Here is a 25896-nt window from a genome sequence, read left to right as displayed (position 1 = left end):
GTGACAGTCACACAATAAAGTCCTTTTATATCGTGTGTATCTGCCGCAGTCTCTTCAGTACATTATTCATATTTACTCATTTCCATGAACTATTTCTTCCTCAAAACGTGGTGAATATCTCCCTTTATATGTTTGTTTTGTGCTGATGTTTAAGTTTTAAAAGTTGGGAGATGTGCGTGCACAGAACTGCAAGGACAACACAACTACTCATACTTGCCCACTCTCCCGGAATGTCCGGGAGACTCCCAAATTCCCGGTAGGACTCCCAGAAGAGCAGTTGTGAGGGGTCCAAATGACACTCCCCACCCACTTGCATCCTTACATTTCACCTTCCCTCTGAGATCTCCCGGATATAAACAGTAAAAAGTTGGTAAGTATGCGTTTGCTGTATGTTACTGCTGTATAATTTATTATGTATTCAACTTTTTTGCACATCAACAAGAAGTTATCCATCCTCTAAGAGGCTCTGAACATTCATGAGTATTAATGAGTGTGCGAACCGCCTGTGTACTGGCAGGAGAACGCTCAGTGTGCTCCTCAGAAACATCCTGTGACATCTTTTCTCAAAATATCTCCCAACTCGGCAACTACGTTCTGCACAAGATCTGCGTCTCTCATCCACCCTCATTACATCCTCCCATTCCCGGTTACAAGACTTTTTTCGGGCTGCACCCACTCTATTGAATTCTCCCTCGCACAATAAGACTCTCCTCTGGTCTACAAACTTTCAAGCATTTTCTGAAAACCCACCTCTTCAGACAAGCTTATAATATTCCTCAACCACCCTCTTAATCTCACTACATTACCCTATTACCATCCGTTACACAATTTCACACAAGACAACTACCCCATGACCAACATTGTTGTGTGACAGGATCATTTAGCTTATGAGTCACTTTTACCTTTGCAGTCTGGCTGGACTGAAATGCAAAATGTAGACTTAACCTCATGTGTCAAACTCCCATTGTCCCATAGATTGTAAGCTTGCGAGCAGGGCCCTCTCACCTCTCTGTCTGTTTTACCCAGTTTGTTTATTAGTTTACTGTGATTGTCCCCAATTGTAAAGCGCTACAGAATATGTTGGCGCTATATAAATAAATGATGATGATGGTGATCATCAAGTTGCCAGCTTTCAGTACATTGGCTCTGAATGATCACATGATCCCAGTGTCTTTTCTCTCCACACAAACAGCTAATTTATAGGAGGATGACAGGTTTATGGCTCAATTGTTCAGTAATGATATGTATGTTAATAACTGTACATTGCAGTTAGGTTTTTACTCAGGCTGTGCTATTAATGTTAGATTTTTCAAAAGTGCATGACAAGTCCACTTTTATATAACTATGACATGGTCCTACTAATATAATAATAATACAGTAGGTTTACCAAGATGCTCCATACTTGCCTAATCTTGGAGATCAGCGGGGGCAGAGGTCCAAAATTGGAGTCCCACCCACTGCTGAGCGATAGCCTGAATTTCACCCGTGCACAGCGGAGGCAGGTTGAAAGAATTGCGCCATCACGGTGAAGCCCTGCCTACTTCACAGGACTGAGGATGAGGGATCCAGGAGTTTGGCCTACTCTTCCAGGAGTCCAAGAAGACTGCCTAAAATTCAGGAGTCTCCCGGACAGAGAAAGGGAAGTATGTGCTGTTCTCTACCTGTCTACTGTGTTGTGTATAATGTGCTGGAATAACAGGCTTATATGTACCAATTTCTTTTATTAGCTGATGTTCGGAGGCCGTCTTCCATGAACGCGAACAGAAATGGGCACACACAAGATAACATGAACTATTTCATCTACCAATAACTAGCAGGATTGCGCCAAAGACAGCTCACACAAGCAGTAAAAGAAACAACATCGCCCCCTGCTGTACACACAACTTTAATTAAGAGGGACAGAATACAGTGAAATGCCAAAATCTTTTGACAAAGTCTCGAAGAAACCTAAAAATTTGGAAATTAGAGCTGTGAAAATATTTCTATCTCTGACAGACTGAGAAAGTCCTCTTCCCTTTAAAGTAAAGGTATCAATTTGAACTGTATCGGACTGACTATTCTGTCACAAGCCGCTGGTAATTATATATTTTATCAGTGTGCCTAGATTTGATGTCGTCGGTTTCATACAGCATTGTACAAATATAGAACTAATTTATACATACGGGCGTCAAGTGTTGAAATACCGGTAATTCATACAAAACTTCCCTGACATTTTAGTCTTTACTAAAGTTTTTTTTTTCATTTACAAAAATATTGGAGTGTACGCCCCCACGCGAAATTAAAGGTTATCCGACTGCTAATGTAGCGCCTTTTCACGTCGAGGTAGAAGTCTGATTCATGTTTTAATGATAGAGGATGGGAGACCTGAGTCTGCAGAGTGTCGCCATGGAAACCACACTAAATGCACTGTGGCTCCGGGTATGACAAGACAGGAAAGGAAATCTGTTTAGTGTGTTCTATAAGCCACCAATCAGCCAACTTGGCACCCAAAAAATGAACTTTATAAATGGAAATATATTTGCATAATGTAAAATGGTAATACGTAGTCTACTTAGATTTTGCAAAGGCCTTTGATACAGTGCCACACAAGAGGTTGGCTTACAAAATAAGGGAACTGGGTCTAGAAATCAAAATTTGTACTTGGTTTGAAAACTGGTTAGAGACTAGGGAACAGAGAGTTGTGATAAATGGAACATTTTCTAATTGGTCAAAAGTCTTAAGTGGAGTACCTCAAGGTTCCGTGCTAGGACCACTCCTTTTTAATATATTTATTAATGACCTTGGTGATGGTTTAGAGAGTAAAGTTTCTATTTTTGCAGATGACACTAAACTCTGTAAGGTAATAAAATCAGAGCAAGATGTAGCTTCTCTACAGAGGGACTTAAATAAACTGGAGGATTGGGCGGCCAAATGGAATATGAGGTTTAACACAGATAAATGTAAGGTTATGCATTCAGGGATCAAAAACAAGAATGCAATCTATAAATTAAATGGAATTAATTTAGGAGAATCTATAATGGAAAAGGATTTGGGAGTGCTCGTAGACAGTAGACTTAGCAATAGTGCTCAATGTCAAGCAGCAGCTGCAAGGGCAAACAAAGTATTGGCATGCATAAAAAGGGGCATAGATGCAAGGGAAGACAGTGTAATTTTGCCACTGTATAAATCGTTGGTAAGACCTCATCTTGAATATGCAGCACAGTTCTGGGCACCACTCTATAAAAAAAATAATTTGGAACTAGAAAGGGTTCAGAGAAGGGCGACAAAATTGATAAAGGATATGGAGTCATTAAGTTATGAGGAAAGGTTAGCCAGTTTAGGCATGTTTACTTTAGAAAAGGGCGTCTAAGGGGAGATATGATTACTATGTACAAATACATTAGGGGTCAATACGGAGAGCTTTCATGGGAACTTTTTACCCCAAGGACCATACACAGGACACGTGGTCATCCCCTAAGGTTAGAGGAGAGGAAATTTCACAACCAGCAAAGGAAGGGGTTCTTTACAGTAAGGGCAGTCAAGATATGGAATTCATTGCCAGGGAAGGTTGTGATGGCAGATTCAATAGATATGTTTAAGAAAGGGTTAGACAAATTTTTAGCGGAAAGGTGTATCCAGGGATACGACCGTTAATTAAAATGAAGGATAGTAGTGGATATAGGATAAAAATAGGACTGCAATATTGAGTCTGGGGGGATTTTCAAAATTGAAACAGATTGGCGGTTGCTTACTCTGGATTAATTTCAAATATAAGTGCAGGATCGCAGGAGATTCAAAATAGGTTGAACTTGATGGACTGGTGTCATTTTTCAACCTCATCAACTATGTTACTATGTTACTATGTAGTATAGCAAAGTAAAAAACAAAAACAAATGCATTAAGGCTGTTTATAAAAAACATCTGTCAGGTAAATCATGAATAATGTAAGATAAAAATGCGCATAACATATTTTAGTGCTTTCTAAAGTACTTTCATGGTCTGAGTTATTGATGATATCTTCAGGTTGTATTCCATCATATGGGCACTCAGTCACTTATACTCATGGGCCTACACGGTGGCTCAGTGGTTAGCACTTCTGCCTTACAGCACTGGGGTCATGAGTTCAATTCCCGACCATGGCTATATCTGTGAGGAGTTTATATGTTCTCCCCGTGCTTGCATGGGTTTCCTCCGGGTGCTCTGGTTTCCTCCCACACTCCAAAAACATACTGGTAGGTTAATTTAATAAATATTGTTGGCGCTCAACTCCAAGGAGGACAAGAGCAGCTATTACCAGAAGGGGATATCCTGTCCCTTTAAAGGTCTAGAAAAAAAGTAAAGTAATTGCGCTCAATTGTATTAGTACTAGGTATAGATATATACTATAATAGAAGATGTTGCAAATGACATGATGTAAACAACATTTAATAGTACATACAAGGGTTAAAATAACAACTGTATTGATCCAAGTAAATGGGTTAAAATAAATGGGTTAAAATAAAAACTAAGTGGTAATCAATACAGCCAGTAAAAATGTCACACACACAATGTCCAAAGTTCAAATGTAACGGAGCAGTAGAGACTGCTTCAATCAGCCCCGTGTGGAGATGGTGAATCCTTTAAAGCCCAAACAAATAACAGGGCAGCAAGGTCCAATAAGCAGTCTAATTACCAACCTCAGTTAATCCAGCAATGTGAATGGAATCCACCCGTGGGCTTGATTTAACTTGCTGTGCAGGGATCCCTGTTTTGTTATACAGCGTTAACCGCGCTCACGTAGGTAATAAGTTGCCAACAAGCAGGAGGAGATGGCGTGCGTTCCACAGTGGAACGCACGTGACTTCCGGGGGACGTCAGAGGTGTGGAGGCGTACCCAACGCGTTTCATTCGCTTTGGCGAATTTCTTCAGGGGTGAATCAATACAAGCCTTTCTTTGTGTGCTTTTATAGCTGCTTCATTAGGTTAATTGGCTGCTATCAAATTGACCCTAGTCTTTGTATGTGTGTGTGTTACGGAATTTAGACTATAAGCCCCAATGTGGCAGGGACTAATCCAAATGAGTTCTTTGTACAGCGCTGTGGAATTAGTGGCGCTATATAAATAAATGGTAATAATAATAATAATAATAATAATAATAATAATACGCAAGACTGGCTGGGCTGGCAGGTCCCAAAGTGGGCTACCTTGGGCTGAGTCACTGGCCTAACTACATTTTTTTTCTTTTATAATGTTCCTAATAGGCAGCTGAGCCGAGTCCTGGGCTAAAGGTTGCCAGACAGCCCCTGCTTGTACGTTAATGGGGATCGGGGAAGCCAAGCAATCGAAGACGCAAAAATATTGGGCAAAAATGTAAAATGTCCAGTTTTTTTAGGGTGCTCAGCAGATGCAGGAAATTGGGAGGTTATTCATTAAATGGGATGGTTTTTGTACCATCCAGATGAATTTGTTGCAGGTAATATGCACATAAAAACTACCCATATAATAAAAACATTTAAACACACAAACATGAAATGTAATACAGACTATTCTAATCTCCCCTTTCATCTTTAAGAGATATTTTTATATTATTATTGCAGTACTGTGTTAGCCACTTTCGTGTCAAAAAAGACAAAAGTATTTATAGGAGTGATACCTTTATTTAATAAAAAGGAGGTTTTCGTTATGGATAGAAGAGTAAAAGTCCTCGGAGTTCAGAGGTCTGTACTCTGCTGTGGGGTGTGAAGTGTGTCCATGCAGTGGGTCATAAATCCAGGTGTTAGATTGAGCCCTTGAGTCAATGAGTGGAATGTTCTTATCAGCTTGAATTCACAGTTTGTTTCTCTCCCTGTCATTTTTAAAAAGACCTTTCAGTATTAGGACTTTTAAATCTGTCATACTGTGTCCTGGTCCAGATAAATGTTTACCAATGGGGGTGTCCAGAGTCTTCTTTAGTGTGTGTCTGTACAAATTCACCCTGGTTAGCCAATAAAGGTATCACTCCTATAATACTTTTGTCTTTTTTGACACAAAGGTATTTAACATCACATATTTAAGAGATAAATGTGACTGGAACAAGCAGTATGTTAGGAGAAAAATTTTATTTAATAAAAGGGTTTTGTGGCAGAACAGGCTGTTCTGCGGTGATGCAAGCTTCAAGTTCAGAAGTATGCCACGCGTTTCATTTTGTAACATCGCATTTCGCTGAATTTATAATCCATGACTAAAGAGGGGTAGATGAGTGTCTTGGTACATCAATGGAATGTGTGAATTTCCCTTGATAAACGTGGAACTATTTTGTGGTAGTTTTTTTTAACCTTTTGCTGATTTAGTAGATAGGACATTGAAGTGACATTTTGGCTCTTTCCGTCAGCAGTACCCACTATCCTACAAAAGCAAACAAAATGAGTAATTTACAAAAGTGGGTAAAAGCACAGTGCAAATTCTGTTTACACACTTTTGCAGAAACGCACCCATTTTTATGGAAAGTGCATGGATTTGTAACTTAAAAAGTTGTACCATCAATAGGGAGGAGATGGATTGGTCAGTGTCGTTCCTTGGTAAATGCTAATCAGGAGCACCTAGTTTTCCACTGACATGGAGTTTGGTGCCCACGGTGTTACGAGCTGCGGTGACCAGCGGCTTGCTTCCCCTGCTTGCATCCTGGCTGTCATGGCAATAGCTGGGACGTCACTTCCTTCATCCGTGTCCCGGCCGTCACCATGGATAGATTTCATTGCGGTGCTAATATTTATGAATATCTTGAAATTCAGTAACATGTAATTTTTTATGCCATTAGAAAAACTTATATTATTCTAGGATAAGACTATGTGACTAGTAATACAGTCATGACCAAAAGTATTGAGAATGACACAAATATTATTTTTCACAAAGTCTGCTGCCTCAGTTTTTATGATGGCAATTTGCATATACTCCAAAATGTCATGAAGAGTGATCAGATAAATTGCAATTAATTTCAAAGTCCCTCTTTGCCATGACAATGAACTTCATCCCCAAAACAACATCTCTACTGCATTTCAGCCCTGCCACAAAAGGACCAGCTGTGGGATTGAGGGCACCACCAGTGCAGAGTTTGTTCAGGAATGGCAGCAGTGTTTTATTATTTCATCCCCGATAAATTGTGTAAAAAAAGGAGAGGGAAAATGATTACTGTATTAGTTTGTAGAGAGACATATCCTTACACTGGGACATTTAAACAGAACATCCTCCTGCTCTGTCTGCTGAGCTGCTTTACAAATTGCTCATTACGTTAAATTGTGTGTTGGTCTTCAGCCCTTTTTTATTCTGCATGAGGAAACACTGCCCCTCTGCTATCGGGGAGTACTTCATTGCAGATCCAGAGAACAAGAGGTCTCTCTTCACATTGTAGGTAAAACTAGTCTCAACATACTTACCTGTGAGCCCACACACACAACACCTTCTTGAGCATCACATTATCAAATGCAAGCTTCAACCTGCTAGGTGCCTCTTGGGTGACCACTTACGCTCACACTCCTTGGCTCACATGCCGGATAGGTTAACAGAAGCCTGTTTTAAATATGCACATAGTTTTAACAGTCCCACCTCTTTACAACATCACCGGCGTCTCTTTATGAATTTCACAGGCTCCCTCTCAGAACTTAGACACAGGGGGCCAGATTCTTGTCCAGACGTGCAATAATTTGCATACTATATGTTGCTTTGCCCCGTGCCCAGAAACCAAACGTACGCACCTGCACGCAACTGTACAGAAGTTATATCTGCACGCATCTGACACTTACGACCCCTTACGACTTAAAAGGCGGAACAGGAAAGGGAAGGGGCGGACCAACGTAGGCCCTGCGCATTAAGGGGGTGTTCACGCGGCGAATTCTAATCCTGTATTTAGCGTAACGACGATTGTGATGGACGACATTATCTTAGTTTACTTCCTTCCACGCATGCATCTCAGCAACTGGCCCAGATCAACTGCACATATTGAAGATTTACTAATTTAGTTAGTTTAAAATAAAATATGACATTTAAAAAAAACCTCAATTATAGGGATTGTACAGAAAAAATATAGTTACATTTTTTATGTTTTTTTTTAGTGGGTTTGTTATTACGTTGTTAGCAGTTGTTGTTTTAATTTATGATCATATAAAAGTTGTGTGTTCTGTAGTAAACATTCCAAATGCTCCTACAAAATACTTCAGCCTGTTATGTCTGTTTGTGGTTACAGAAAGAACTACTCATATACAACGTAGCTGCCTCCTCTAATCTGAATACTGGCGGAACTACGCAATAATTGCATACTTTTTTTTAAACGCGGAAATTGCGCCCAATTGTGATCCGTCTTGAATCAGGCCCTGTATGGGCAGCATCTTTGTAGACCAGTATCATGTTCACACATAGTCAGGTTCGTTCAGCAACACTTGACGATGTTGGAGTACGAGGGGTATCGAACTTAGGGCTAGATTTACTAAACTGCGGGTTTGGAAAATTGAAGATGTTCCCTATAGCAACCAATCAGATTCTAGCTGTCATTTATTTAGTGCATTCTACAAAATGACAGCTAGAATCTGATTGGTTGCTATAGGCAACATCTCTGCTTTTTCAAACCCGTAGTTTAATAAATGTACCCCTTAGACTCTAACTGGAACCATTCAAAAGCATAGTCCTAAATGGCAGAACCAAAACTGGAAACAGCTTTCTTCTCTTGGGGCCTCGAGACACTTGGGTCCAGTAAAGACTCACTAGTGCACCCCTAAAGGCAGCAGTCTCCTCATTTATATTCAGGACTCTGCCCTTTTAGAACTGATCAATGGTTATCCCAAGTTATGGATGGTTTTTGTTCCATGTGTACAATTTAGTAAGGACATTCTGAAGTTACATTAGCTGATCCCAATTGATTTTCCGTTTTCAAAGATAAAGATCTCACATATTTTGCTTTAGAACAGTGGTCAGGGAACAGGGGTAAATTACCACAAATGGGGTAAAAATGAAATTCCTGGGGGTAATGCTGCCGATTCACAGGCTGTCAGTTGGATTGTAGACCCCTTTAAATGTGAAATGGCTGTAGTACCAGAAGAGCCTCAAGGGTTGGCAGAGGCACTTCTTGGGCTTCGATGCAATAATGAAGCACGTATTACATTTGAAAACAAAGCAGATCTGTCATATTTTTGGATGTCAACAGCTGCAAAGACATTCAAAATTGCACATGAGGAGGCAGTCAAAAAGTTGCTGCCTTTTGCAACAACCTATCTTTGCCAATAAGGATTTTTCACTCTAACGAACATAAAAACAAAATCTAGCCTCCATGTAACACATCACACTATACTCATTTGTGCTATATGAATAGCTTATTCAACTCCATTTAGAGTATACATTTACATTACAGTGTGCTAATATTGACACATATTCTTAATAAGGTTATAATTGTATTAACACTCAATTTTTCCCCCTAGGCATTTTCTATTATGCCACTGATAGGTCTAGATAACAGTTATGTTGACTAAAATATTAAGGGTATTTTACCCATACTAGATATGTTAGACAGCCACACAGTTTAGCAGTTAATACTGCTTCTTAACAGTATTTTCATTTTTGGTTACTATCAGTCACTTACATCTTTTAATATTTTCGCTAATTTTGTGTATTATCATGAATCCCGGATATTAAATGGGATACTTAGTATTTTTAATGTATATCAATAAAAGTTATGCTCCTTTTAATAAATAAAGAAATTTTTTTTTCGTTTTGATTGCTCATATTACCAATATAACCCCTAGAGTGCCCCTCTATACATACTCTCTTCTGCTTCTTGTTCTAGTTTGAAATGTTACAATATGTGAGGGTGCACCAAAATTCAGAGGTGTATTTAATGGGTTATACCTATCTTTAATTCACAATATCTCTGTAAGGGTTCTCACAGTGCAGTCTACAACCTTTTAGAACATAAAAACAAAGCAGAGAAATCGATTGAACGCTGAAGACTGTATCCAAATTGCTCTGACATCAAAATGCCCCAATATTGATGCTCTCGCATAAAAAATGAAGCAACATCATTTCTCCAAAACCTGAACTTTTTGAAGTTGAAGCTTTCAAAGAAATTTTGAATAGATTCAATAAAATTTTGAGTTCCAATAATTAATAATATAGGATTTCCTTCCTTTCAAATCAAGGGGGTAACTTGGGTGTATCTAAATATATTTGGGGGTAAAAGGTAAAAAAGTTCCCTGACCCCTGGTTTAGAACATCCTTCTCTCCAACAAGACACAATTTGAGTTATCTATGGAAACAACCATCGCTACTTTTTACTTAACACACGTGGTCAACCGGATACCAGAAGATCAAACTTTATGCTTTGTCACTGAACAATCATACTATCCTACTATTTTATAATGCAGTGATACATCCTAGTGACATGCTGAATGTTCAGATTTAGTGAGGGATCATTTACTTGCATTGTATTTAGGTTAAAATTTGCACTGATTTCATATTCGCACTGATCAGTCAACAATTATGTGGTACTTTCTCCGAGTACATTAATACAACGGTCCTAGAAAAACAGCAACACTTTTTCAAAGTAATATAGTAACTTATACAGATGCCATTAACTACATATCATAACATGGTGAAGGTTATGTAGTGTGAGAAAGTACAGTATTCACAGGTATCGGACACAGGTATGCTGAACCATTTACCTGTTTATTGGCAGTTGTCAGGATGGTAAATCAGTTCCAACGCTGGTTCAGCAATCATATCAGAAACAGTACACAAATATCCCCGCCACCTACATCTTGCTAGACATAACTTCCCTGTCTGCAAGCCGGCCACTTACTGGCATCGGTGGACCCACCCACACATACAAACAGTGCCTTTATCCTCCACCCCAAGCACTACAACAAATCACAGCAAGCCAATCACACCCATGTGGAGCACCTGTGTGTGTGTGTGTGTGTGCTAAAAAACGATCCCAGGAAACCTTTAACCCTTGTATAGTACATAAAAACAATATACAGCACTGTATTATACCATGTGGAACTATATTTAAAATCACTTTTATATAATCACTTTGATTCAGCACATCGTTGCTTATTTTTACCAATACCATTCTCGGTAAACTTGTATCAGAAGTTAAAAGTACAAGTTTTGTTGTTGGTTCAGTAACTTACATTTATTTCTATAATTGACCTGACTGCTATGTGCAAAATGCAGAATCTGAGATTTGTTTAAATGCATTTTCATTAATATTTAATATATTAAGCTCATAATTTCATAAAATGTCATATAAACTTATTGTTGAGATAATGTATTGTAATTTATGATTTTTAGACACAGTTCATTATGCATGATTATAAACAAAGGATGATATTTAGAAAGAGCAATGTAAGGCAAAAACAGACCCTGGACCTAATTTATCACCTACAAGGTAGTGACTGAACAACACAATGTATCTCTTTCTGCAGAGTTTATTTCCCAGTACAGTGACTGTGAGACATATGTAGTTATATACAGGCTTACAGTGTAATGTAAAATGGGTCTGTTCTTCCCTTGATTCTCTTTATCACTCTTTTGTCTAAAACTAGCAACTCCATCTATTTTTGTACAGTTTCAACATTATTGGACCTTATACAGAATGCTGATTCAGCCACCTTAAGTGTGTAACATGCAAGAACCACGATTTCTCACTCTAATGCAAATTCAGCATATACACAATATCAGCATATTCCTTAAAATAATATCAATGATTTTCTTTTCTACATAGGTTTTTAATAGAGATGCTCACTGACCCCCGTGAACTGGTTTTGATTTTGGATCTGGATTAGTTTCGTGTTTTGATTTTGGCAAAACCGCCCTCGTGTGTTTTGGTTTTGGATTTTTTTTAGAAAAAATGCAAAAATATGCTAAAATCACATATTTTTGCTCTTTTTTTGTTCCTACATTATTCCTAACCTCAATAACACTAATTTCAAGTCATTTGCAGTCAATTTAGACCACCTCACAGGTCACAATATTATTTTCACAAACTTTGGGACAAAGACTGCAGCGACCTGGCTGGATGGTAAGCGACAGAGCAATGACACAAACATACCGCAGTTCCTACACATCTAGGACACGTTGGCACACAGCAGTGGCAGAAAAGAAAAATGGTGCAAGATGGAATTGTCCTTGGGCCCTCCCATCCTCCCAGGAATGCAAAAATCGCGAGATCCGAGATCCAACAACGTCACAATGACGTTTTGCCTCATTTTCAAATCCGAAAAAGCACGAAGGTACCGAGCCGGCTCAGCTCAGTACTCGGATCTGCTAAGTTCGGGTATATTCGGTTCTCGGGAAACCGAGCCTGAGCATCTTTAGTTTTTAATAGCTAATAAAGGGTTTGTTTATACAAGTCTAATAAGGAGACTTGAAGCTGTACATCACAATAAACTATCAGGTCAGCCATTCACTATAATTTCTGTCCATTCAGCTTGGTCAAGATTTCTCTGCTGAAAAACCAACACCCAATATCTTACTGAAAAGTGTGTTACAAATTGAACAGAATACATTTAATATGAAAATGAAGACATATTACATTTCTTAATATACTGCTGTATTAATTAGTATGCAGAGCAGTGGTGAACTGAACATACCTCCAAAGTTTCTATCCAATGGGACAAAGCTGCTTCAATCAGGATCATAAGCAAACTGAGGGGGGTTTCCTAGTGAATGGAAACCCCCTCCAAGCCTGGGGCACTGTATAATTGAGGTGGGTGGACCCTGCTCCCACTACAGACAGCTCTGCTTGAAAAGGGAGAGCTGCGTGCACCTAGCAGTAGTGCACACAGCTTTGCCCATGTATATTATGGGGATAGGAAGAGTTGGAGAGCAGCCAAGCACTGTCTAAAATTATAGCCATGCCCCCATGCATTCTGGTCACGCCCACTGGCAGCGTGGTGTGGAAACCCCCCTCTACAACTCCTGCGTTTGCCCCTGGGGATGGGGGGACAGTACACTCAAATTAGGACTGTCCCATCTAAATCAGGACAGCTGGGACGTATGAATACATAACAAACTTTTGTGAATGGTTGAAAGTATTTTTAAATGCATTTCACTATGGTAATAACACCTATTACATTCATTCACAAACACAGAGGATACCGAGTTAATAGCATCACTGAGTATTTCAGCTCATCGATCTCCTGCGTGTATACGTGTAGACAAGTTTAATGTGGGAGGGGCTAGGACACGATGTAGCCAATCTGACCATGACTTTAACAGCAGCGCAGTAGTGACATCATCACACTGACACAAGAAGGTTGTGGTATGAAAGGCACCTCTATATGAATTTAACTCCATAAAATAATGCAAAATTCCTTAGATCACATTCAAATTCAACTTTCTCCTAAATGTCTAAAATATTCAGAGGTTTATCTACAGGGGGGAAAAAAAACTATATTTCAAATTTTGCTAATGGCTTTTTATAATTTCTAAAATGACTAGCTTGTATTGTAGTCAATATACTGAGGTTTATTTTTTCCAAATGTTTGCATATTAATTTCATATTCTCTGTACAGCGCTGCATCATATGATTGGCATTATATGAATAAACCATAATAATAATTTAGGTGGCAGTAATATGATTGGCATTATATAAATAAACTATAATCATAATTTAGGTGACAGACGTATTCAGCCTTACTGGAAGCAGCCAATGAGAAATCCCAGGCTAACAGGACATAGCTGGCTTGGTACAGCTGTCAGCAAGCAGAATTGCTGTCTATGCATTTTCTGCCTGTGCCAAAGCTGTGTCATACACACATCCAGCCTATGTATATTGGTGAGAGTGGGTCAACCAGCTCCCCTGTAACCTCATTTGCATGTCTCCGCCCTTCCCAAAGCTTCCACTATGCTGGGAACAATGTTAATTAGATCCGAAACTAATTCTTTCAATGCAGATTTAAATTCCATCTAAACTGACACAACATTAAATCTTGGTATGATCATCATTATTGGCTGAAACATCTGCATGTAACTTTATTAGTCTAAGTTGAAACAGCATTCACAAATGCATATGCTGATGTTGATGATGTTAATAATGCATGGACTCTAATTAGGCAGTTAGCACAGCTGGTCAGCTATAAACATCTGCATATTATTAATAGCTTTGCTCTAGTGAAGGTTATGATGATAAACTGTGCTCTGCAGGAAAAGGGTATATTATTTTCATGCAGTAAAATAGATGGATCTGTAATATATCTAGTTTAAGCTGCAGAATAAATTTACTGACTTTGATCTGTCGGAATATGCCTGGAGAAAGCTTCTTCCTGAAAGGAGAGGTCTGGGAAACTGCTACTTGCTATTGCTACACTGAATTCTCCTATTGCAGAGCTTGCCATCTGTGGCTACATACAGCTGTGTGTCTCCTGGTCAGGCTTGGATAGAAGGATAGAAGAAGAAAAAAAGAAGCTTGCTGCTCTCACAGAAAAGTGATGCAATTGATTTACCCTCTCCCATCTCATTGAGGAAAGCCTCTCCTGAATGCATATTGATAAAGGCTGAGGATTTTCTGCAGATATTTCATGCTCGCAGCCACTATGTCTTGCAGTAACTCACTGGCTTCTTACCAAATCAGGAGCTGCAGTATTTTGCTTTCAATGGGGAGAAAAATCAGCCCACTTCAGCTGGCATGAAAAAAAAACCCCTATGTGATTGTGCTGAGTAGGTGTTTCTCTCCATGCTAAATTGTCCTTTATTACCTGTATTTCTGCCACACCTGCTGTGTCGTTTCTGCAAAACTAATTTGCCTGTGGAAAGGGGGAATCCTATGTTTTATGATCAATCCTGCATCCCTGATTCATCAGCAGAGGATGGAATGCCTGAAAGGAACTCATTGAGGACCTGTATGTTTTATGCTGAATGAAGCTGACTGCTGGTGAAGAGCATATGTCCCTGGTGATGCCCTGTGACCTACATGGGTTACCTGTGAAGATGTGGCAGCTCTAAAGGAATGTCCCCTATTGTTAAAAATACTGCCTGCTTTACACCAATGATTTGCCACTGCAAACTTGCATGCACCAACAACACTTTGTCGTTGATGTTTGGCTGCAAGGTAAGACGTGGGTTTGATGATGTTTTCCAGTTTGCTGCTCAGTGCACAATGTTGTTGGATCAACATGCGTCCCAGGCACTGACATGTATTGTGGTACAGTGAGAGCCGGGAGGAGGTGGGGGATAGTCAGATTCTGGTTGCAGAAATTGAGCTCAATTCAGGGATAAGTTGTAACATTTTGCACTAACTTGTGGAACCCTGGGCTGTGTGTGTTATATTGGACAGAACATTGTTAGAGTGAGAAAGTGGTGTCAAATAAAGTACATATAATTTGGTGCCTAATGTATCACTGATCTATTATACTCTATTCTGTTGGTCAGTGATGTGGATTGTTTAATGATTGTTAGTGGTTAATTGTTCATTGTTTAATGGTCTTACACCAAAAATGTGGTCAGTCCTTTAATAAATATTACACCACTTTATTTATTTTTGTTGGAAACAATGGGGGCAGGTCTTGTATTTCTTAGTAATAGAGAAAATAATATCCCCAGAGTTGCATTATTAAATGTTTTTGCTGGGTCAGCGATTTGCAGTTTGGGGTGTAAACTTGTCCAATGACTGGTTCTTATCAGTTGAAGTCTATTAATGGCAAATTGTTTTAATCACAGTGATCACTGGGGTAGTTCTCATTCATATCAATACATCAAAATACAGATTGCAGCAAATAGTGCAGAATATACACAGAATATTTGTTTTGTTTTGATTTAACCTAAATATCCCACTGTAATCCCAGTCAACTTAATAAGGGATTCTAACACACAGTAGAGCAGATTTTCCATTTCATCCTTAGATCAATCCATGTATGTATGTATATATATATATATATATATATATATATATATATATATATATAGATATATATATAGATATATGTTATTGCAATAAACTGATCCATGACATGAGTCAACTGACAGTTCTATCTGCAGAGTCTAAATGTTTTAACTAAAGAAAAATAAAGTTAAAATAATTCCAGTGCAGATTTCCCTTTATCGTGGGACTTTCCCAAAAAGTTGGTGCTTGAAGTAAATGTATTCAAACTCTGCCCCAATTACAACCAAACTCCTCCCTATGTTTACACAGTATTAGCTTTCTCCCAAACCAGACCCATTTCACAGTTTTCACACTCTCTCTCCCTCCATGTTGCCATGTCCCTCTCCCATCTCCAATTATCCATCATCATCATTTATTTATATAGTGCCACTGATTCCACAGCGCTGTACAGAGAACTCACATCAGTCCCTGCCCCATTTGAGCTTACAGTGTAAATTCCCTAACATACACACACAGACAGACAGGGAGAAAGAGACTAGGGTCAATTTTTTATAGCAGCCAATTAACCTACCAGTATGTTTTTGGAGTGTGGGAGGAAACTGGAGCATCCCGAGGAAACCCACACAAACACGGGGAGAACATACAAACTCCACACAGATAAGGCCATGGTCGGGAATTGAACTCATGACCCCAGCGCTGTGAGGCAGAAGTGCTAACCACTGAGCCACCGTGCTGTTTTTATGCCATTAATATACAGAGTGCAGTACTTTGATAGCCCAAGTCCTTAACTTCCTATCCATTTAAATACCCACACATATAAACTGTACAGATTCTGTAAGTGGATCCACTCTATATCTTACTTTGGTTTTAATTGACCCCAGTCGTTAAAGACGACCTCTCAGGTCTGTGAAAAGGGCCACTTTGAATTACACATTCTGCACTATCTATGTGTTTAAAAAGAAAAGAGTCACCCTCTGCTTCCTCCATCGAGAGAACATTATATATTGGTGAGCACTGTATGGAACTGATAGCATTAAGTCAAGTGTCGTGTGGAAAGTCTTGTCATTATTTCGTTATGAAGTTTGGCACCTTCCTAAAGACTGTTGTTTTTGCTAATGGCATCTAAAGAGAGATGTGATCACTGACCAATGTTTTCATGGCCAACAATATTAACTGTGTCCCAGGCAGGTGGCTTATTGGTTAGCAATTCTGCCTCACAGCACTGGGGTCATGAGTTCAATTCCCGACCATTGCCTTATCTGTGTGGAGTTTGTATGTTCTCCCCGTGTTTGTGTGGGTTTCCTCTGAGTGCTCCGGTTTCCTCCCACACTCCAAAAACATACTAGTAGGTTAATTGGCTACTATGAAATTTGAACTTAGTCTGTGTATGAGTGTGTCTATAGAAGGGAATTTAGACTGTAAGCTCCAATGGGACAGGGACTGATGTGAGTGAGTTCTCTGTACAGCGCTGCAGAATTAGTGGTGCTATATAAATAAATGGTGATGATGATGATGAAGGTGTTGTAGAAGATTAACACCAAAGACGTAGGTGATGTGAGTCATGTGCAAGTCATCTACTTCCACAATGTCTGAAGAGGGATGATATCATTGGGTCATACAGTACATAGCTATTGGGTCGATTAACTAAAATACAGCAATAAGACTTATATTGCTGCTTATAGCGCAGTCATCCTCATTCTATCATAATAGTATTGCTGTGACAGCTGAGAGATACTTAGCTGCCGTGTTGATACCTGCACGGCACGGTCAGGTTTAACATACTGCTTCACCGTGCGGGCCACTCTCAGGGAATCGGCGGCATGATTGGCGCGGTTAGCCGTTTTAGCTGAAAACCCAGACTTGGGTTTTCACTTCCACTTAGTAAAAAATAAATACTACAAATCTAGATTAAGAATGATAAAAATAGATTTAACGACTATTGCCTAATGAAATTTTAGTTTTTTTTCAAATATTAAGTGGCATTTCTTCAACGATTTTCGTCTGTTGTCGCCACCCTGAGATGGCAGTGACTGAAGCAGAATGGAGGCAGTACTTAGTTTATTATTTTTTATAACTAAAAAGTACTCAAAAAACGTGTAAAAATAATATTAATATTGTATAACATATAAAACATATTTATGATATTAAATATTAACACTTTCACATGTCTGATGTATTTTGGAATGTTCAGAATCTGGAAGTTCTATCAGTTTTAGTGTGTTGGATGTGACGTAGCGTCCTGCGCTCACAGCTACCTGCTCGTTCCCAGCGGCCCTGTTGGTATCCTCCACCGACTCTGGCAACCAGCATCCGACGAACATTTTCTGCTGGATGTCAGGGCTGGCTGCACGGCTCATTATCAGTCAAACAGCACCGGCCAAATAAATACAATTATTTCGAAACATTTCCAAATGGCAAAAAAAAAAAGATGTTTTAAAAAGATGACAATCATTTTTGGTCTGCTAGTCATTTTATAGATGTTTGGTTTGTAAGATGCACGCTGTTCCTCTTTTTTTTTTTTTTTTTTAACATTAATCTTGGTTATTAAAAGACGTTTTCATCAGCTCTGCTATACAAAGGCTGTTATAGGGAGATTGGCTCAACGCCACACCCCTTCCATGAATTAGATTATGTATCCATTCCTTTTGGCAAGATGATATAAGGTGTAGCCAGTGACCTTGTGAGGGACCTGACAATGTCATGACACTGTCTATCCATATTAGAGCTGTGTTTCAACATGACGTATAGGAACGTCAGGAAATATTGTTGGCCACTCGCACCCATGTGCGTCACCATGGTTGAAATAATTATCTTAATGTCAGTTTATATAATGGCCCTATGTAAAAAAAAAAAAAAAGTAACGATTGGAAAGGGAAAATTGAAATTCAATTAATGGTGACGGATTTTGTACGTCACAGTGACCTCGTCTTTGGTGCCTATTTTGAATTTTAAATCTGAGTTGTTGATTTGTGTTGAAATACCTCCAAAATGTTACCTGTGTTTAAGGTCCCTGTTTAATTACACCTTCATTCCCACAGCCTAGGATATTCATGCAAAGGTTTGTCCCTTAAAAAATTAGGACTGTGAGAGGGGTATGGATTAATATCCATGTACTCGCCCCAACATTACGATCAGCTGATGTTCCCTGTATAGATCCTTCAGCAGTGTCCGTATATATTTGTTATACTGATAGACATGTAAATATGTATGCATGTGTATTGTCAGTTATTTATTTTTAATACTCAGCCCGTGGATTTCATCTGTTGACCTTTTTGTAGATAGTGGTTTTGGTTCATCAAGGAACGTAAACGCTGATACGTGCCGTATTCATCATCATCATTTATTTACAGTATATAGCGCCACTAATTCCGCAGCGCTGTACAGAGAACTCATTCACATCAGTCCCTGCTCCATTGGAGCTTACAGTCTAAATTCCCTAACACACACACACACACACACACACAGACAGACTAGGGTCAATTTGTTAGCAGCCAATTAACCTACCAGTATGTTTTTGGAGTGTGGGAGGAAACCAGAGCACCCAGAGGAAACCCACGCAAACACGGGGAGAACATACAAACTCCTCACAGATAAGACCATGGTCGGGAATTGAACTCATGACCCCAGCGCTGTGAGGCAGTAGTGCTAACCACTGAGCCACCGTGCTGCCCACTCATGAAGTTTGATTTCCTCTTACATTATACCAGATGCACGTAAACCATAACACTTATCCCCTCTTATTCTTTTAATCTAGGGCAGAGGTGGCCAACTGGTCAGAAACCAGGAGCCAAAACATATCTATAGGTACTGCAAAGATCCAAGTTTACCTTTCATATTGTGTGCATATTCATATACCCAGTATAAACATGCACATACATACCATACACATATACATATACCCAGTATAAACATGCACATACATACCATACACATATTCATATACCCAGTATAAACATGCACATACATACCATACACATATACATATACCCAGTATAAACATGCACATACATACCATACACATATACATATACCCAGTATAAACATGCACATACATACCATATACACATACATATACCCAGTATAAACATGCACATACATACCATACACATATACATATACCCAGTATAAACATGCACATACATACATACCATACACATATACCCAGTATAAAAATGCACATACATACCATACACATATACCCAGTATAAACATGCACATACATACCATACACATATACCCAGTATAAACATGCACATACATACCATACACATATACATATACCCAGTATAAACATGCACATACATACCATACACACATACATATACCCAGTATAAACATGCACATACATACCATATACACATACATATACCCAGTATAAACATGCACATACATACCATACACATATACATATACCCAGTATAAACATGTACATACATACCTTACACATATACCCAGTATAAACATGCACATACATACCATACACATATACATATACCCAGTATAAACATGCACATACATACATACCATACACATATACCCAGTATAAAAATGCACATACATACCATACACATATACCCAGTATAAACATGCACATACATACCATACACATATACCCAGTATAAACATGCACATACATACCATACACATATACATATACCTACCCAGTATAAACATGCACATACATACCATACACATATACATATACCTACCCAGTATAAACATGCACATACATACCATACACACATACATATACCCAGTATAAACATGCACATACATACCATACACATATACATATACCCAGTATAAACATGCACATACATACCATACACATATTCATATACCCAGTATAAACATGCACATACATACCTTACACATATACATATACCCAGTATAAACATGCACATACATACCATACACATATACATATACCCAGTATAAACATGCACATACATACCATACACATATACATATACCTACCCAGTATAAACATGCACATACATACCATACACATATACAAATACCCAGTATAAACATGCACATACATACCATACACATATACATATACCCAGTATAAACATGCACATACATACCATACACATATACATATACCCAGTATAAACATGCACATACATACCATACACATATACATATACCCAGTATAAACATGCACATACATACCATACACATATACATATACCTACCCAGTATAAACATGCACATACATACCATACACATATACAAATACCCAGTATAAACATGCACATACATACCATACACACATACATATACCCAGTATAAACATGCACATACATACCATACACATATACATATACCCAGTATAAACATGCACATACATACCATACACACATACATATACCCAGTATAAACATGCACATACATACCATACACATATACATATACCCAGTATAAACATGCACATACATACCATACACATATACATATACCCAGTATAAACATGCACATACATACCATACACATATACATATACCCAGTATAAACATGCACATACATACCATATACATATACCCAGTATAAACATGCACATACATACATACATACCATACACATATACCCAGTATAAACATGCACATACATACCATACACACATACATATACCCAGTATAAACATGCACATACATACCATACACATATACATATACCCAGTATAAACATGCACATACATACCATACACATATACATATACCCAGTATAAACATGCACATACATACCATACACATATACATATACCCAGTATAAACATGCACATACATACCATACACATATACATATACCCAGTATAAACATGCACATACATACCATACACACATACATTGAAAATATAACGTAAGTTACAATATCTTGCTAAGAAAAAAAGAATATATCCAACATTGCCAAAAAGTTCAGAATAATCGTGAAATCAGCACAAGTCTGCACTGTACAGCTCTAACGCGAGGTTGCTGTGGTCAGCCGAGGAGGGTTCAAGGGGCTAGCTATAGTCTCTTCACAGTAGCTCATGTTGTTTCTGTATCCACAATCCCTCAGACCTATTAACGTGCCGCTCTGACCTCTTTACATGCCCAATGGATCACCCCACATGCAAATCAGACTCCCCACATGCCATCAACTTCCCCACATGTCCCTTGTATGACCATCAGACCTCCCTGAATGCCATTATACCTCTCCACACACAAATCAGACCTCCCCACTTGCCACCAAATTTTACCACATGCCCCTTAAATGCCATCATACCTCCTCACATGCCCTTAAATTCCCATCAACCTCCCTACATGCCATCAGACCTCCCAACATGCCTACACACATTCCATAAGATCTTCCTGGAGGCCATCACATCTCCTTCAGCCTCTTCACATGCTGTCAGTTCTCACTTGCCCGCGCAGAGGTAGGAGAAAGCGCACAATACACTCTGTCCTCCTCCTTTGCTTATTGGGTTGTCTGTGACTCTGTGACCTCCCTGCATTACTCAGAGGAGGTCACAAGATGTCGCTGCTCATAGTCAGTCAAGCAGCTGAATGTTTTCCAATCTGCCGCTGTCGGCACCTGGATAACTATACTTCCTTCCAAACCAGGAGCCACATTTCAAAGCTCAGAGTCACATATGGCTCTAAAGCCACAGGTTGGCCGCCACTGATCTAGGGCCATCAGGAGTTTGAATTCTGGGAAATGTGTATCTATCCAATTCCGTTGTTGTAAAACTGAAGAATTGTGTAATTGTGGATATACCTGTGTGTGGATTCAACCTTCGTGCTCCAGCAAGTCTCCTTGTGTTTGTAGTCAGCTTTTGATTAATGTTGCACCCGATCCACTCTTCAGTACAGTAAATCAATATTTATGTTTGCACTATTCAGTGTCCATTAAATGTCAGAGTAGAAATTCCAGTATTTTGCCGCTTCATTGCTGATTTGCATGTCTGAGTGATCAGTGTCTCTGAACTTCTCTTACTAACGTGCTCTTCAATTCCCTAAATTTCTTCGTTTCTGTAGAGCTTTAAATTATAATGCTCGTCTAATTCAGACTGGGAATCCCCAATGTTTTTTTTAGTTTTCATTTGCTTTTTAATGTTTTTGCATTTTACAGATAAATTGAAAATTTGTTTATGTAGCATTTTAGCAATATAAACAATAATATCGTCAACTTTTACATGTATTGTATCCTCTATAACTATTAGAGTGTTCCTCGAAATATTTTATGTGATCCAAATATGTATCTACTGAACTAATGTTAAAATGTTGAATTTTTTGCAAATGTTGCATATTTTTCACATACATTAATCTAATATTTGACTGAAGTAATAGATCAAGGTGTTACAGTAAATGTAGCTTATCTAGACTTTAGTAAGGCTTTTGACGCTGTTCCACATCGCAGACTTTTAAATAAACAAAAAAGCTTTTGGATTGAATACTAAGATGTTTCAATGGATAAGATCTTGGTTGCAGGATAGAACACAGAGAGTTATAGTAAATGGATTCACAGGAGGGAAAGGTTACCAGTGGAGTACCCCAAGGATCTGTACATGGACCAGTGCTTTTTAATATCTTTATTGGTGGCATTGCAAATGGCATTTAAGGGAAATGATTCCTCTTTGCAGCTGACACAAATATATGCAACAGGGTAGACACACCAGGAGGGGTAAAACAAGTGATTGATGATCTAGGTAGACTAGAGGAATGGTCAAGTGAGTGGCAACTACAGTTTAATGCCAAAAATGCTAAATCATGCACTTGGGACTCAAAAACCCAAAGGCTAAATATAGTATTAACGGCACTATAATGGAAACTTCTGAGTAGGAAAGGGATCTAGGAGTCACTATTTCAGGTGACATAAAGGCAGGTAAGCAATGTAACAAAGCAATGAGGAAGGCAAGTCAGATGTCTGGTTGTATAGGGAGAGGAATCAGTAGCAGAAAGAAAGAAGTAATAATACCACTGTATAGGTCATTGGTACGGCCTCATCTAGAATACAGTGTTCAGTTCTGGAGGCCATAACTCCAGAAGGATATAAATACATTAGAGACTGTACAAAGAAGGGCAACTAAAATAGTGCATGGCCTACAGCACAAAACTTACCCGGAAAGACTAAAAGATCTTAATATGTATAGTTTGGAGAGAAGGGAAAGGGGGGGGCATGATATCAAATATATCACGAGTTTTAACAAGGTACAGAAGGTAAACATTCTATAAGGGAAGAGATGTATTAGAACACGAGGACATGTACTGACACTGGGGGGAAGAAGGTTTAGAGGAAATTTGAGGAAAAATTACTTCACAGAAAGGGTAGTAGGTAAGTGGAATAGCCTCCCATCAGAGGTGGTAGAGGATAATACAGTAGAGCATGCTTGGGATAGACATAAGGATATCCTTACAAAGAGCTAAGTATCAAATAAGGTTTGAGGTTACTATAGGTTAAAAAATTAGCAAACTAGATGGGTCAAGTGGTTCTTATCTGCTATCAAATTTTATGTTTCTATACAATATTTTTCCAAATGTTAAATATTTCTGAAACCTGCCAACGCTGTCTGTGCCAGATAGTGGTTTTTTTCCCCCCATTAAGCTGTGTTAACATCGCTGAGCATAGATGTGCTGTATTCCCACATTATCTTTCCTGGTTTAAGGTGCCAATTGGAGCATACAGAGTGAGCGCTCTGTGGCATCGAGCCCTGGAAGGTCTGTAGAAAAGACATATACCCACACTGAGCAGCTCCAGAATCATAAAGCCCTTATTTTAGATCCCTCTCTGCCATGACAGCTGTATTGTGGAGTTTATAAAGTTCTACGTTGCTGTGTGCATTTTCGTGGCAGGAATATTCCTGGTCAGTGCCAAGGTCGTTCTGTATGCCCTGTTGTGCATCCATTAACTTTATGGTTCATAATCAATAAGGACTAATGAGTTATTGCTTAATGCACGGATTACAGTGTGAATCGATTTTCTGTCTTTTGTTTAACTGTGTGTCAGATTATATTTTAGGTTTATTATGGCTCATCCTTCTTTTTGTCGACATATATTACAACTTAAACAAAAAATAAAGTGTACTCTTCTGGCTTTTATAGTGTCCCGATTGCCAACTCACAGTGGGAGTAGCCATTATATAGGCTGAACCAATAAACCATATCTCTGGCATTGGTGTGGCTGCGTAAGGGGTGTCCCACGTCTCTGAATTACAGGTGTGGTACAGAAAAAGTAAACAAATTATAAGACAAACTTCACAGTCCTGAATCTGGCCATATATGGTGAGCCGTGGCATTACTCTGCCAAGCCATTGGACTGATTTGGTTGTTCGAGGGTGGGATCGAATAAGCAGATTGAAAGCACAATTTATATTCTCTCCTTGTTGCTCCATCCCGGGGGTAAATATATTAAGCTGAGAGTTTTCCGGCGGGTTTAAAAAGTGGAGATGTTGACTATAGCAACCAATCAGATTCTAGATATCATTTTGTAGAATGTACAAAATAAATAATAGCTAGAATCTGATTGGCTTTTCAAACCCGCCGGAAAACTCTCAGCTTGATACATTTACCCCCCAGAAATTCCAATGACTTTATACATGCAGAAGTAGGATCACCTGGTTTTTAAATAAATAAGGATTACACAGCCCTGGTCTCCAATTCTATTTATTGATGTGTTTCATTTTGGGAGGACGTAGTAACTGATCACTAGCAGCAGGTATGATTATAGAGAAGTTTAATAGCGATGTATTTCCTACTGACTTTGAGGGGGGAATTCAGTTGCCGGCGAAGTGGCACACAGACTTGGCGCCACACGCTTTGCCAGCACCTCTATAGGAAATCTCTGCCGTGATGTGTCTTTATCAAGGCTAATAAAGACTCGGGAGAGAGTTGAAACGCGTTGTGATTTTGTCATTGGGACCAACATCGTGCGGCATTTTTGTAAGTTGAGTGTTTTTAAGCATTTTCATTTTTGTTTATTAAAATTTAATGCACAAGATTCTCCCCTGGTGTATGTCTTCCATTTCCCATGGTTCAATGTAACGATTGGGGATCTGGGTAATGTGGATATGCAAAAGGAGGATAACAGGACCGGAGATTGTGAAGGCTATC

General features: G+C 38.9%; 1 protein-coding gene across 6 annotated transcripts in view; it reads left to right on the top strand.

Annotated features, from left to right (window-relative positions):
- The window catches only part of DLG2 (discs large MAGUK scaffold protein 2), a 1188444-nt gene that overhangs the window by 424160 nt on the left and 738388 nt on the right, over window positions 1-25896 (top strand). Inside the window, exon 1 of one of the 6 annotated variants that reach the window (XM_075198644.1) lies at window positions 14150-15031. The exons of 4 other annotated variants lie outside the window; for them this stretch is intronic. In XM_075198644.1, coding sequence (XP_075054745.1) covers window positions 14930-15031 — 102 coding nt within the window. In that variant the 5' untranslated portion in view covers window positions 14150-14929. Of the gene's footprint in view, window positions 1-14149; window positions 15032-25896 lie in introns of those variants that run through there. One more of the 6 variants, XM_075198651.1, reaches the window with a different exon arrangement.

This window comes from Mixophyes fleayi, chromosome 2 (genome assembly GCF_038048845.1).
Source record: "Mixophyes fleayi isolate aMixFle1 chromosome 2, aMixFle1.hap1, whole genome shotgun sequence".
In the NCBI taxonomy this organism is placed as follows: Eukaryota; Metazoa; Chordata; class Amphibia; order Anura; family Limnodynastidae; genus Mixophyes; species Mixophyes fleayi.
The sequence above is the reverse complement of the archived record's forward strand: the minus strand, read 5'-3'. Positions and strand labels throughout refer to the sequence as shown.